The sequence below is a fragment of the Protomyctophum parallelum genome (genome assembly GCF_964188405.1).
Source record: "Protomyctophum parallelum genome assembly, chromosome: 3".
NCBI lineage: Eukaryota > Metazoa > Chordata > Actinopteri > Myctophiformes > Myctophidae > Protomyctophum > Protomyctophum parallelum.
In genome coordinates, this window is record NC_139698.1 from 35,081,540 (window position 1) to 35,094,530 (window position 12,991).

At 41.9% G+C, this 12,991-nt stretch overlaps 1 protein-coding gene across 1 annotated transcript in view; it reads left to right on the top strand.

Annotated features, from left to right (window-relative positions):
* Window positions 1-12,991, top strand: part of rbms3 (RNA binding motif, single stranded interacting protein) — a 152,268-nt gene that overhangs the window by 38,167 nt on the left and 101,110 nt on the right. Inside the window, exon 3 of the mRNA XM_083761134.1 lies at window positions 8,296-8,354. Coding sequence (XP_083617260.1) covers window positions 8,296-8,354 — 59 coding nt within the window. The remainder of the gene's footprint in view (window positions 1-8,295; window positions 8,355-12,991) is intronic.

Consider the following 12,991-nt stretch of genomic DNA (forward strand, 5'->3'; position numbering starts at 1 on the left):
TTCAAATCGTATCCTTTGATCGTCTCCGCTCCGCTCACATGCTCTGCTCAGAAACGACAATTCCACCTGGAAGAATATATTATTTTGCTCGCGAAGACTAACAACTAAACACATGTACTTGTATGTGGGTGACATCCTATATTCAAATTGGTGACGGGCGGACCACGGCCACGTCACAATGACTCAGACATAACCGCACCCGATTTGCCCATATAGGAATGTCACTATGACTATGACTATGAAACAAACCCAATACGGCCTTATAGGCATGTATGGAGATCCTGTTGTCCAGAGCCACAGATCGGACTGTTATATACAGTATGGTCATGACTCATGTGCATACATGTCTATAATGGGACCTACTGACTTCAAACTCGGCACGTGCATCGGCAAGGACTCATGCGGTGCCTGCTGTCGACTAGTGCAGATATGCGGTTTTCCAGAACCGCCAATCCAGTCAATATGTCCATATATGGGCATTGTAATATATGGGCATATATTGATGACTTCAGGAATCTCTGCTATGGGCATAAAAGGGACACAGACACACGGATACAACGGTACTAACCCTGCTCAAATCCCTCAACCCTATGACTGAGGCATATTGGTCAGATTGGCGGTGTGACATAGGTTGTAGCCTAAACCTCTAGTTAAACATGATCTATTGAAAACCCTCTTGTGAATTGGATAATATATATATATATATATATATATATATATATATATAAATAAAATATATTATTTGATTAATTTAAATAACTAGTCCTTACCCGTTATGAGATATTTGCCCCCCACCGGGGGTACTGCGCCCTGGTCGCACTAATAAATTAATTATTAATCATTAATGTGTCAAATCGGAAAAAGGGCTCCGTTACGCCCTCCATATTCATATTGTCAATGCCTGTGTGAAAAGTGGGAGCGATTGGTTAGGCAATGAGGAGATAATGCAGCCAGTGTCCTCCCCAGTGTGATGCCCCCCCAACCAGTGTCCTCCCCAGTGTGATGCCCCCCCAACCAGTGTCCTCCCCAGTGTGATGCCCCCCCAACCAGTGTCCTCCCCAGTGTGATGCCCCCCCCCAGCCAGTGTCCTCCCCAGTGTGATGCCCCCCCCAGCCAGTGTCCTCCCCAGTGTGATGCCCCCCCAACCAGTGTCCTCCCCAGTGTGATGCCCCCCCCAGCCAGTGTCCTCCCCAGTGTGATGCCCCCCCCCCCCCCCCCAGCCAGTGTCCTCCCCAGCCAGTGTCCTCCCCAGTGTGATGCCCCCCCCAGCCAGTGTCCCCCCAGTGTGATTCCCCCCCCAGTGCCCCCAGCCAGTGTCCTCCCCAGCCAGTAACCCCCCAGTGTGTCATAACCCCCCAGTGCCCCCCCAACAAGTGCCCCCCCCCAGCCAGTACCCCCCCTTCCAGTGTCACCACCAATGTCCCCCCATGTCCCTCCCAATGCATTTTATTTTATACTGCTATGGTAACTTATAAGAATCTTCTAAAAAAAACAAAAAACATAAAGAGAGCATATCAAACACTGGGTAGCTCAGTCGGTAGAGCTCTCGCCTTAAGACCACAAGTTTGTGCGTTCGATCCTGGGCACTGGCAACTCAGCGTATGAGTAGCACGGCTTGGGTGCAAGTGATGCGGGAAGAATTGGGAGCTGATGGTATAGTAGGTGTGGTGCTCCATCTCAGCAACTATCTCCCAGGGGTCTATAGCGCGTAATGTTTTTTATACCTATCATACACTTCACATATAAAAACTTATATATAGTCATAGATAAAACATATGTTTTTTTATAACTATAAGGTATAATGTATTGGCTGACATATAACAATGTTATAAAAATCATATAAAAGAAGCATACTTTTCTTGTAAATTAAATGGTTACAAACCATAAAATACATATATTTATATACATTACATATACATTTTATATATGGAAAGGATATATCTCATATAATTTAAAACTACAAACATTGTATGGAACATGTAAGGAAAATACAGTTTGCCATGTACTTACCTCATAGATCACATACATGTTGTTTACTTGATTCATACATAATTCACTTTATTGTCTTATATGAGGATTGTATGAAATGGGCCACTTTCAAGAGTTCACATATAAAATCTAGTATGTACTTTACATGACATACATGTAAATGACATACATAAAAAATGTAAATACTTACTATTGGAGGCAACAGGACAACATATATGTTTCTTCTACTTTTTTTTCCATATGGGTTCATAAACTTTATGTCGCAGTGACATCAAGGCATCTTACACATTCATAATGCATTGCAGAAAAATCTAATCTCTTTATAGGAGCGTGAAGATGCTAAAGGATATATTTGGGAGTGAACATGTCTGAATAACCACACGACTCTCAATCCCTCTGCTGTGGCTGCCTGTATCTGTTTGAGTCAAACTGGCGAGGGGGGGTAGAGACAAGACAGCTGTATCCGATCCCCAATTAGGAGATACCACACAGAGACAAACACATGCACACATCCACTCAAGCATGCACAGATACGTATATGTGTACACACACACACAGGCATGCATTGCACACACACGAGAATGTGCAGCATGCACACTCGTATAATACAGTACATGCACCTGGAAAGGAGTTGAAAGAATACGTGTGTGTGTGTGTGTGTGTGTGTGTGTGTGTGTGTGTGTGTGTGTGTGTGTGTGTGTGTGTGTGTGTGTGTGTGTGTGTGTGTGTGTGTGTGTGTGTGGGAGTGAATCATGGTTCAGGAGACATCAAACGGTGAGCATCCATAGCTGGCAGCGCTTTGCGAGGGAACGAAAAACACAGATCTGACGCTGCGAGGGCCCTTCGAGGGCTGTCATTAACACTTCACACACACATACAAACGTATACACACACACATGTATACATCAGCGGTAGGCACCAATTGCGTCTGAGTGCCAAGATCCAGAACGCTGTGTTTTTGTGTTGACATTCCTTCCTGAATCTCAACAGCCTGGAAAATTCTGTCAGTAGTATTACTGTTTTCCTATTCTGTTGTTTCTGAGAGAAAAACAACAACACTACTTGGCTTCTGGCAGGAATTCTAAAGAATTTCTCTGCATTGACGAGACATTGAGCTAAGGCTAATAGTCTAGTAGCCAGCCCATAGAGCCCCATTGTGAACCCGGACATGTTGAGTACACCAAGGTTTTATGTTAGAAATGTTTAGTATGGGTCCCCAGCATGTAGAAACTGCCGGATGCTAACTTGCATATGTTGAGCAATTTTAATAATTGGCATAATATGTGACCATATCATTAACAACCTATAGAAGGCAAAATATTCAAAATTTAATCATGCTTTATTTAGCAGGTGACATGTCAAACTAGGGGGTTTTCATGATGCTGAATCCATTCCAAACATTAGTTTTGCAAAAAAACACTCATTGGGCTAAAAACGGCCAATGCCGTCATCACAAATTGATGATGTCAGCACATTTGGGCATGGCCGTTTGAGTGTTTTTGAGTGTTTTTTTTTTTTTTCAAAACTAATGCTTGGAATGTATTCAGCATCATGAAAACCCCCTAGTTTGACACATCACATGCTAGATAAAGCATGATGAAATCTTGAATATTTTTCTGGTTGTTAATGGCATGGTCACATATTATGCCAATTATGAAAATTGTACACACTGAAAAAAGATGCAGTGTACATACAAATAGAATAATTATATAACAACATATTCTAGTTGTATAGTACACTGTATCTTTTTTTATTATTGTCTCCACCAGGCCGAAGGTCAAGTTAACCTATGATCCTATACAGAAACTGCCCCCGCAAGCCCGACACCTTTTTATTTATTTATTAGGATATTTCTAGCATGCGCGATTGCGCTGCTCACTCTCGGCAGCCTTCTACTCGCAGTGCAACGCGTTGTGAGCTTGTAGATCGGCTCTCCTATCTCCCCCCTGCAAGCAAAATCGAGGGTTACTGCGGCTGTCCGTCGGCTACAGTATATAAGGAAATAGAAGACCACCATTAGCCTACTGAATGGCATCAGCGTGTTTGAAAGTCGGCCAGTCATATCATAGTCTTAAGACAGCTCACCTCCACTCGCACTTGTTCACAAACATGACGGACAGACAGACATAAGAAAGGCAGCTGATGATCATCACACATCACTAACTACTGTAACTCACTGATGTTGACAGAGACTCAGCCAATGAGTAATATAATGCCTTTGCTGCAAGCACCTATATCTGCCTCCATTTGCGTTGTGATATTAATTTATAATAATGTATATTGATCACATGCGGACGCCCCAGTGGCCCACACAGAATAGCCAACTCTTACCTTGATGTTGGATCGGATGAAATATAGTCCAAAAACGGATTAAACACACAAGAAAAAAAGAGCCAAAACCTGCATGGTCCGGTGGATTAAATATGTCCATATATTTGCTTTCCAAATCCGACAGTGCAGGGCAGGGAATAAATCACCCCAGTAATCAATACAAACTGACCAAAGGAAAATGATCAGATTTTATAACCCTGCAGTGCATGCAGGCAATTCATCAGTAAGGGCTTTTATCATTGTCGAGTTTTAATATAGCATTTGGTCGTGTGGTGAACTGTACAAATTAACTTCTTTCTCATTATGTGAAAGTAACTGTAACATCAGTTGACTTCTGACTTTTAACAAGGAGTGAAGCAATGCGTGCCAAGTTGGCAAGTTTAGTTTATAATTATATACATCGCGCTGTTTGCTTGAAGATCTGTCCTGCAGAGACCCGCCTGTCATCGCGGTTCACTGTTGATCTGTGCAGGCTATGATGACGTATTTCCTGTTGCCTTAAATGGTGTTGAATGGGCGTGGATGTTCCATCAAACCAGGCGACACCAGGCGAATCGCTTGGGAAAAATGCGTAAAGGGTACACCCGGCTATCCACACAAATGAAGTGATTACACCAGGTTCCCTGATTAACACGGGAGCTAATCGTAGGTTGATCGTCCGGATAAATACACGATATATCATTACGCATCTCCTTTACACCTGTGCGTACATTTTCGTTGTGAATGAGGACCAATGTATACAAGTATGCTGTATGAAAATACAAAAAAAGAAAGACTGTCACCAATCATACAACACACTTATGGACATCAAGAGACACATGCTGTTTTGTTGCATCACAAACCCGTCTATGAAAGTTTTCTTACGTATAACATGTTTGAAAAAGTTTTTAAGAGTGTCTCACATATCAGTAGTCTCATAGTGTAGGTCAAGAACATTCTGTGCCATCCTCACTTTAACACCTCTTCACACTCTCCTTTTATGTCATCATTCCTTCCCACACCGCCACACCTCCATCTGCTTTTTCTATCTTCAGTACTTTTCTGCCACTTTCTCACGACAATGGAGTATAACTGTGTGAATGAAAGGGAACTTCACATCAGACAGCCCGTGAATGAAGGCCACAATGAAGCAGCTGGATGGATATGGTGCAGTGTTTTGAGTTTTGAGTCCTCTCCTCCCCTCCCCTCCTCTCCTTTCCTCTTCTCCTCCAAGTCATCCCGTCAGTCCATCTGTGGATTCCTCAGTGTTGTGAAAGAAAAGACAGATGGATTTCTTCTTCATGGTTGAAGTCAAAACTGCTAGCATTTACTTCATTTTACTTCAAACATCATGCACACCCACTAGAGTATGCACATCACATCACATCTCTCTCTCTCTCTCTCTCTCTCTCTCTCTCTCTGTGTCTGTCTCTCTCTCTCTCTCTCTCTCTCTCTCTCTCTCTCTCTCTCTCTCTCTCTCTCTCTCTCTCTCTCTCTCTGTCTCTGTCTATGTTTGTTGTCTCCCAAAATCAGAAAACTGTCAACTATCATGTTTTTAGCAGATGATGTTCATTCAAGGTCAGATTGCACTACACTCTTTTTCCCTTTTTCTTAAATGTGCTCTCTCTCTCTCTCTCTCTCTCTCTCTCTCTCTCTGATCACAGATACATGCACATACATATTTGGATATATTTCAGTTATCTCCAGGTGCAAATAATGTGCCAAAAGACTGATGAAGCATGAGGTCTTTGTCATGCTTACACACTCACAAATACACAGGCTCACACATACTGTACAAGTATTTTCTATTGTTCTATGGTATTGCGCACCAAAATTAGCCAATCTATGCTAAACTTGTGAGCTTGTAAATCAGCTTATCTTCAGCGTGCGACACGGCTCACTACCAAGTATAAATCAGGCAATATACAGTACGGCTCACAAACTAGAACAAACAGGCTCTGTCATTTGTAGTGTGCTACTGATTTAGTGTTTCGAGTGTGTGTGTGTGTGTGTGTGTGTGTGTGTGTGTGTGTGTGTGTGTGTGTGTGTGTGTGTGTGTGTGTGTGTGTGTGTGTGTGTGTGTGTGTGTGTGTGTTTTCCCCTGTCTGGAATGCTGGATCTCACAGGTCAAGGACCGTGTTTACAGTCTCTAACATGACTTTGGAACAACATCACCTCAGAACATGGTGTTCTTTTTATTTCTGGCTTTATAAAGTTTCCACAAAGTACATTGAAGGGTTATCTGCTCTTTCTTTCTTTCTTTCTTTCTTTCTTTCTTTCTTTCTTTCTTTCTTTCTCTCTTTTTTTCTTTCTTTCTTTCTTTCTACCCCATTTAACTAAAACAGTAGGCCTATACGTCATACTGTCATCACGTACTATGTATCAATAGATGAAAAGTGCATTGGAATATCAAATATCAAAAACGAATGTGTGTTCGAATCCACCGTGGTGCATCCAGCTTTGTCATGCATTCATACAAAGACAATTGGCCCCGTGTTTGGGGGAATGAAGGGGGATGACGACTAAATTGGGGACAAAAACTTTGGACAAAAAAAAAGAAATTGTCAAATTCCGATAGAGTTGAATGTTTGATCCTATTCATCATACAGACAGAACAGTGGGCTGGCTCAGGCACTCTCATTTTTTTTTATTTGCTTTTAACATTTCATTTACATACAGTTGTAAATTGCAAGTTATAAATAAATAAATACATTTCCTAACTGAACAATTCCAACCCTTCCCCGACCCTTCCTAGTACAAGAAACTATCAAATGCATGATTTTATTTTTGACCATGATTATCTGTGCTACAACATGAATAAAATAAACATGACAACAACAAGAATGACAAGCAGACAAATATAACAAAAATTACAACATCAACAATCTCCGTTGGCACTCTGATGGTGACATGCACTTAATCCTATCTATCTTTTATTAAACACCTTTTCACTGCATCAGTCTATCTCTCCCTATGATGCTCTTTATTGTGTTTGCCAGGCCAGACGACCGAAGGCCAAAGACTATCATGTTAAAAAAAAGGACGATTTAGTCTCCCTCTCTCTGTCTTGTACTTATCTATCTCAGTCAGTCAGTCAGTCCCTCAGACAGACATACAGTCCGACAGTAGGTCAGTCAGTCGGTCAGTGTGTTAAGACTATTAATTAAGATGTGGGATACAGTGTGCCAGGCTCTGATCCAAGCTGCTCTGCCTCCCCACATCACTCACCATCCTCTACCTCCTTCTGTCTTTTTCTCCTGTGATCTGTGTCATACTTCCACTCTGTCTTAGTCTGCCTCATCTCTCTCTCTCTCTCTCTCTCTCTCTCTCTCTTTTTCCAGGAGGAGTGATTGAGGAGACTGATAAGAAACTTTATTACCTTGTTCTGAGAACAGACAGAGGAGATTAGTGAGAGGGGGGTGTTTGAGTGGATGCCTGAAGGGGGGACAGGGAGAGATATAGAGAGATGGAGAAAGGACCGAGAAACATGCAATGAAATTGAGGGAGAGGGAAGGGCTGAATGAACAACAGGAATGGACTGAAAGAGATAGACATATTAGAGGTTGTTCATTTCTTTTATAGGACCTTTGAGCAGGACTGGACACCATACAGATGTCTGGTTACGATCATCATTTGTGAGAGAAAGTCACTGTCTGCATTCTGGGCCTGCAGGAGGGATTTCAAATGGTTAAGGAGAGGAAATATGAGTTGCCTGGTGTTAACGTGGAATTTCTCTGGGGCACTATTTCTTTCTCCAGCTTTATGAACTCTTTTTTTCTTTCTTTTTTTTTTACTTCAGCTCAAACCCTTCTTAAAGAAATTGTCTCATATTGTGAATTGAGAAAGCAGTTTCTAAGAACTGCTTTCATGAACGTGTTGCTTGAATCCTGAAAATCGCTTCATCTGTTTGGCCCAGTTCTGCTGCAGAAATGAGAACAGATACAACATTTATCATGCTGGAAAGAATGATTTTTTTGTTCTTTTTTCTCTCAACAGATATGGGAAGATAGTTTCAACAAAGGCCATCCTGGATAAGAACACCAATCAATGCAAAGGTGGGTTGAAAAAAATTCCATTGGCCACAATTCATTAAATTTGAATTTGCTGTTATGCACACTATTAGTGTGGAATTAGGAAAAATAAAAATCTAAACTTATTCCTTCTGGCCCCTATATTTAGCATTTATGAGGTATAAGGTATAAGGGGAAGGGGGATCAAGTGTTAATTATAAGGTTATTTAAACATCAAAAGTTGCAGTGCTTCATTAAAGATGCTTATCATTTTTCTTTTGTTTTTCATAGTTTCTATTTATTTTTATTACCAGTATTCACAGTGATACTTGCACTCTAGCATAAGCGGCTCTGGAAAGTTGTTGAGCATCATTGGCTCAATATGTCCCTACAATACGAGTGTTGTCAATGTGGGTTTCTAATAATCCAAGAGGGAGGGTCTCTCAGCCTCTTTCTAATGAGGGGCCGCTTGATCGTTAGAGTGGTCTGAACAAATCACCAATCGACGTGATTGCAGCAGTGGTTTGCCTTTGAAGAAGAGAGCCAAGCAAGAACACATCAACCATGGCTGTCTTAACAGCATTTCAGCACACTTGCTAACGTATGGTATGGACAACTTCTCATACTGTCCCCAAGAGACATTGCATTAGAATCATAACCATTTAAGACCTATTCAACAATATTCTAGAGCAGCGGATCTACTCAACGAGTCACATCGTGATTGCCTTGTGACTTTGTAAACCATCTATTTCTGTTTTTCTTTTCTTTTTTATACATGTGAGAAGATCTTGAATATCTTTGCCTTAATGACATGGGCAAAATAGTGATACCAGGGTGAAAGTGATAGTAAAATGTTGATAAAGATCATTCATAAAGATTAAATTATAAAAAAAACTGAATTATAGAATCATAAAAATCCAACAATATAAAAATAATACAGGCTAATATAATGCTCACACACCTTCATTTCAAATGGCACATTAAACGTAGTCTCCAGTTACAAAGATCTACAACCTTTCTATCACATACTGTACCTGATCAATAAAGATTTAATGCGTATTATGTTTATTTTATGTTATGTTATCTTATGCTATGTAATCTTATCAATCTTATCAAACTTTGAAATAATGACTGTTGTATGTGGAAATACCTACCACAATAGCATAGCCAGGTAGAATATATTATAATAATTTATTTATAATAATAAGTCATGCCTACTGGGCCATGATAAAGTGATGCCTCAGATCTCAGTTTAACATCAGAACTCATGACTATATCCAACTTTCCAAGTATGTCAGATCCATTATGGATATACGGTGTACTCACAGGTAAAACCTAGGGACAGCTTTTAACAAAACATGTTATGCTGCCTCAATCTGTCATCATGCTGTAGTCAACAACAGTGGGAAGAAAAAAACCCCATCTTTAATCCATTTGAGTCCACATAACCAAAGCAAGTAGTGGGTAAGTTGTGCCACTGCAGGTGGCACCACGATGCCTAGTTTGTTATAGTAAACACTGGAGAGACTGTATCAAAATGCAAACCCACGTCCGCAGCTATAAATTCTTGCTTATTATTTAATGCACAGTAGCAGCACCAGCTGCAGCAGCATAAGCAATTTTTACAGTCCCGGGCTGTCGTCAGCACTTTCACTGCTCACGACGTGGTAGACTTCATGCATCTTTTAGCCAGTTGTTAACTCACAGTGCAGGAGTTTCATTATTGGCCGGCCATTAGAATGCCTTACAACCGGATAAGTGTCGGTTTGATTGCAGAGGCATTCAGTGTGGACAAGATAAGTGCTTAGCGTGACTACGGACTGGCACACAGAGTGCTCCTGGAAGGGAGGGATGGGTGAGAGGAGGAAAGAGGAAGGGGAATCGGGGAGAGGAAAGGGAGGATGGCGGGTGGGGCGGGAGGGTGTATAAAAATAACCTGGACCTGACAGAATAGGAAGGGAAGTCTTTGAAACTGATGATTTAGCAGACGGCTTCTCTCTGTTCTGGAAGAATTCCTGCTCAGAGGGAAGAGTGACGGTGAGAGAGTTAGAAAGGCAAGATAAAGAGTGTTTGATGCATGTGCATTTTTGGGGGTTTTCTAATAAAGTGAGTGTGAGTTTCTGTACATTTTGGAAAACAAAGGACAGAACCCTTGTCTGTGTTCTCTATAACAATATAAGGTACTGAGGTGGCCATTGTAAAAAGCAGTGTCAGTGCTCTAGTGAGTCTAGTTAGCAGCGTGGGAGCTGTGAGGGAGGGACAGCGCACAGATGACAGCATGGAGGGAGGGAGGGAGGAAGGGAGGAAGGAAGAGGGAGGAAACCACTTCAGATTGTAAAGGAATCCCAAAACAACCATCTCTCCCGCCCTGCTTTCCCCTCTCTGCCTCCCCCATTCCCTGCCCCACGCTGTCAGACTAGTCTGATGACCCTTGGCCAGGAACTGTGGGAGCTCAGGAGATTATGTGGGAATGGCACAGTAAATTGAATTCTGAAAGTGTGAAAATTGACCCAAATGGACCCGGGTCCCGGTTACATTAACACTGCTGATTTGACTGTGTAGGAGAGTGCGTGTGTGTGCAATCTGTGCATGTATGCGTGCGGGTGTGTGCATGTGTGCCTGTGTGCATGTGCATGCGTGTGTGTGTATGCAAAGCTTTGGCTTTGTAATAAAACCTTTTTTCATTCACGGCTGACATATTTGTCAAGCCTGACTGAGCCGGGAGAATTTTCATCATGGTGTCATCTTAAGACCGCAGATGGGAGGGACAGGGCACAGATGATGAGGATTATATTATCATTCCTCTCTGGAAATATGCTTATCATCGTGCCCAAAGGACCTATCATTTCCTCTGGATAGAATGAGCATGGAAAAGTTAGCATTGAGCCTGAGAGGTGAGGTTTAGTTTCATTGCATTTCATTTCCATACGTCAGAACCGAAACAGAACAGAAAGTTTTGAAAAATAATATTGTGGAAAAACAACGATACTCTCACACTGTTGGGTTGAGAATGACAACGCTGTTTATAGAGAAAGTTCTAGTGTGCCAGAGTTACAGAGGGAGGAAGGAATAGACAGGAGGGTGGGTGGAATGTTTGGGCAAAACAATACACAGCAAAATGAGTGTCTCAGAGTTAAATTAACTCCCCACATTTTACATTTCCATTAGTGTGTGATACCGAAGGACTCACCCAGCCCACCTCAGCAGAGGCCTGGTTTCGATTCCCTGCAGTGGTGCCTCCAACTGCCGTTGCTCGCTGGCGGGCGGCTGCAAATTCCCACTGGTTGGTCAGGGTGCTTGTTCAGCAGGGAGTGACTTGACGAGTGAAGACAGTACTGTGCACTTCGGCCAAATTGGATAGAAAATAAGAGATATACTGTATAATATTATCATATACTGTATATTATCTTAGTCATATTGTGCTTAAATGGCATTGTTAAACTCTCATACTGTATATAGATAATTACGCTAATTTTGGTTAACCTTAAGTTGGATAAGCCCCAGCGGGGTCCAGGGGGAAAATCCCCAGAATCAACATTGCAATTGCAGATTGATTAGGTCTGATTAGATGTGTTGAGTGCTGTTCAGAGGTAAACAGCCATTGAATGGGGCTCAAGAGGTTAAAACAGACATTAATAGATAGGAGTATAGTCTCACTGGCAATGACACTGAATACACACCCTGCCCCCAAGCCTCCTAGGATACTATTACTGTATATACTACCATTCAGAGTTAACATGCGCCGGTAACATCGTCCGTTTGACACCCCTCTCTGATAGCTGGTTTATTGTCTCCACCAGGCCGAATTCATGGGGAGAGAGTATGTTTTGCACTCCGTCCGTCCGTCCGTATGTGTGTGTGTGTGTCCGTCCGTCCGTCCGTCCGTCCGTCCGTCCTGTGTACAGCTAATCTCCCACACACTCCCTAGATGCCAACGATGTTCTCACTCGACTGTGTTGAGTGAGAACAGTGAGTAGGACATGGCAAACACAGTAATGGTTTACACTGTCCTTTTATCTCCATGTTTGAACACATTTATTTTTGTAAATTAATGTCTGACGTGGTTTGGCAATGCGCAAAAGATATATAGCCTTCAAGCTCACATTGTCACAAGTCACAGTGCTTGCTATTTTGACTATTTTTTAAAGTAGTGACAACTACACTAAATCCATTCGATCACAGGTTCCTTTTCAGCACTTAATTCCTGAAAAGTAATGTTTTTGGACAATGGACATACATGGTTTCCCGTCCGAAAGCAGCGTTATTAAGTGACTTTTATTGTCAAGATTTGTGAGCATGTCACAGTTATCTGGAAAACCTTTTTTGCCTCATTATCTGGCTCAACATAACTGTGGAGTAAGAACATTCTGTCTGGGTCTACATTACAAAATTGGTGTCCAATTGACAATCCTTGGAGCTGGTCCAGGGAGTGTCCCTTAACTTCTCTGCAGATGAGAGTTTGCTGGGTTTTCTGCATTGCCATTTGTACAGTACATCTTTGTTTGAGCTATGCAAGATCAAAGAGTAGCTTTCCCCCATAACAGATAATTTAAATTAGTTTAAACAAACATGTCGTACATTAAATGAAGTGTAAAACACCATGAAGGCCCAAGGAGATATGACAGTCTGTGTGTGTGTGTGTGTGTGTGTGTGTGTGTGTGTGTGTGTGTGTGTGTGTGTGT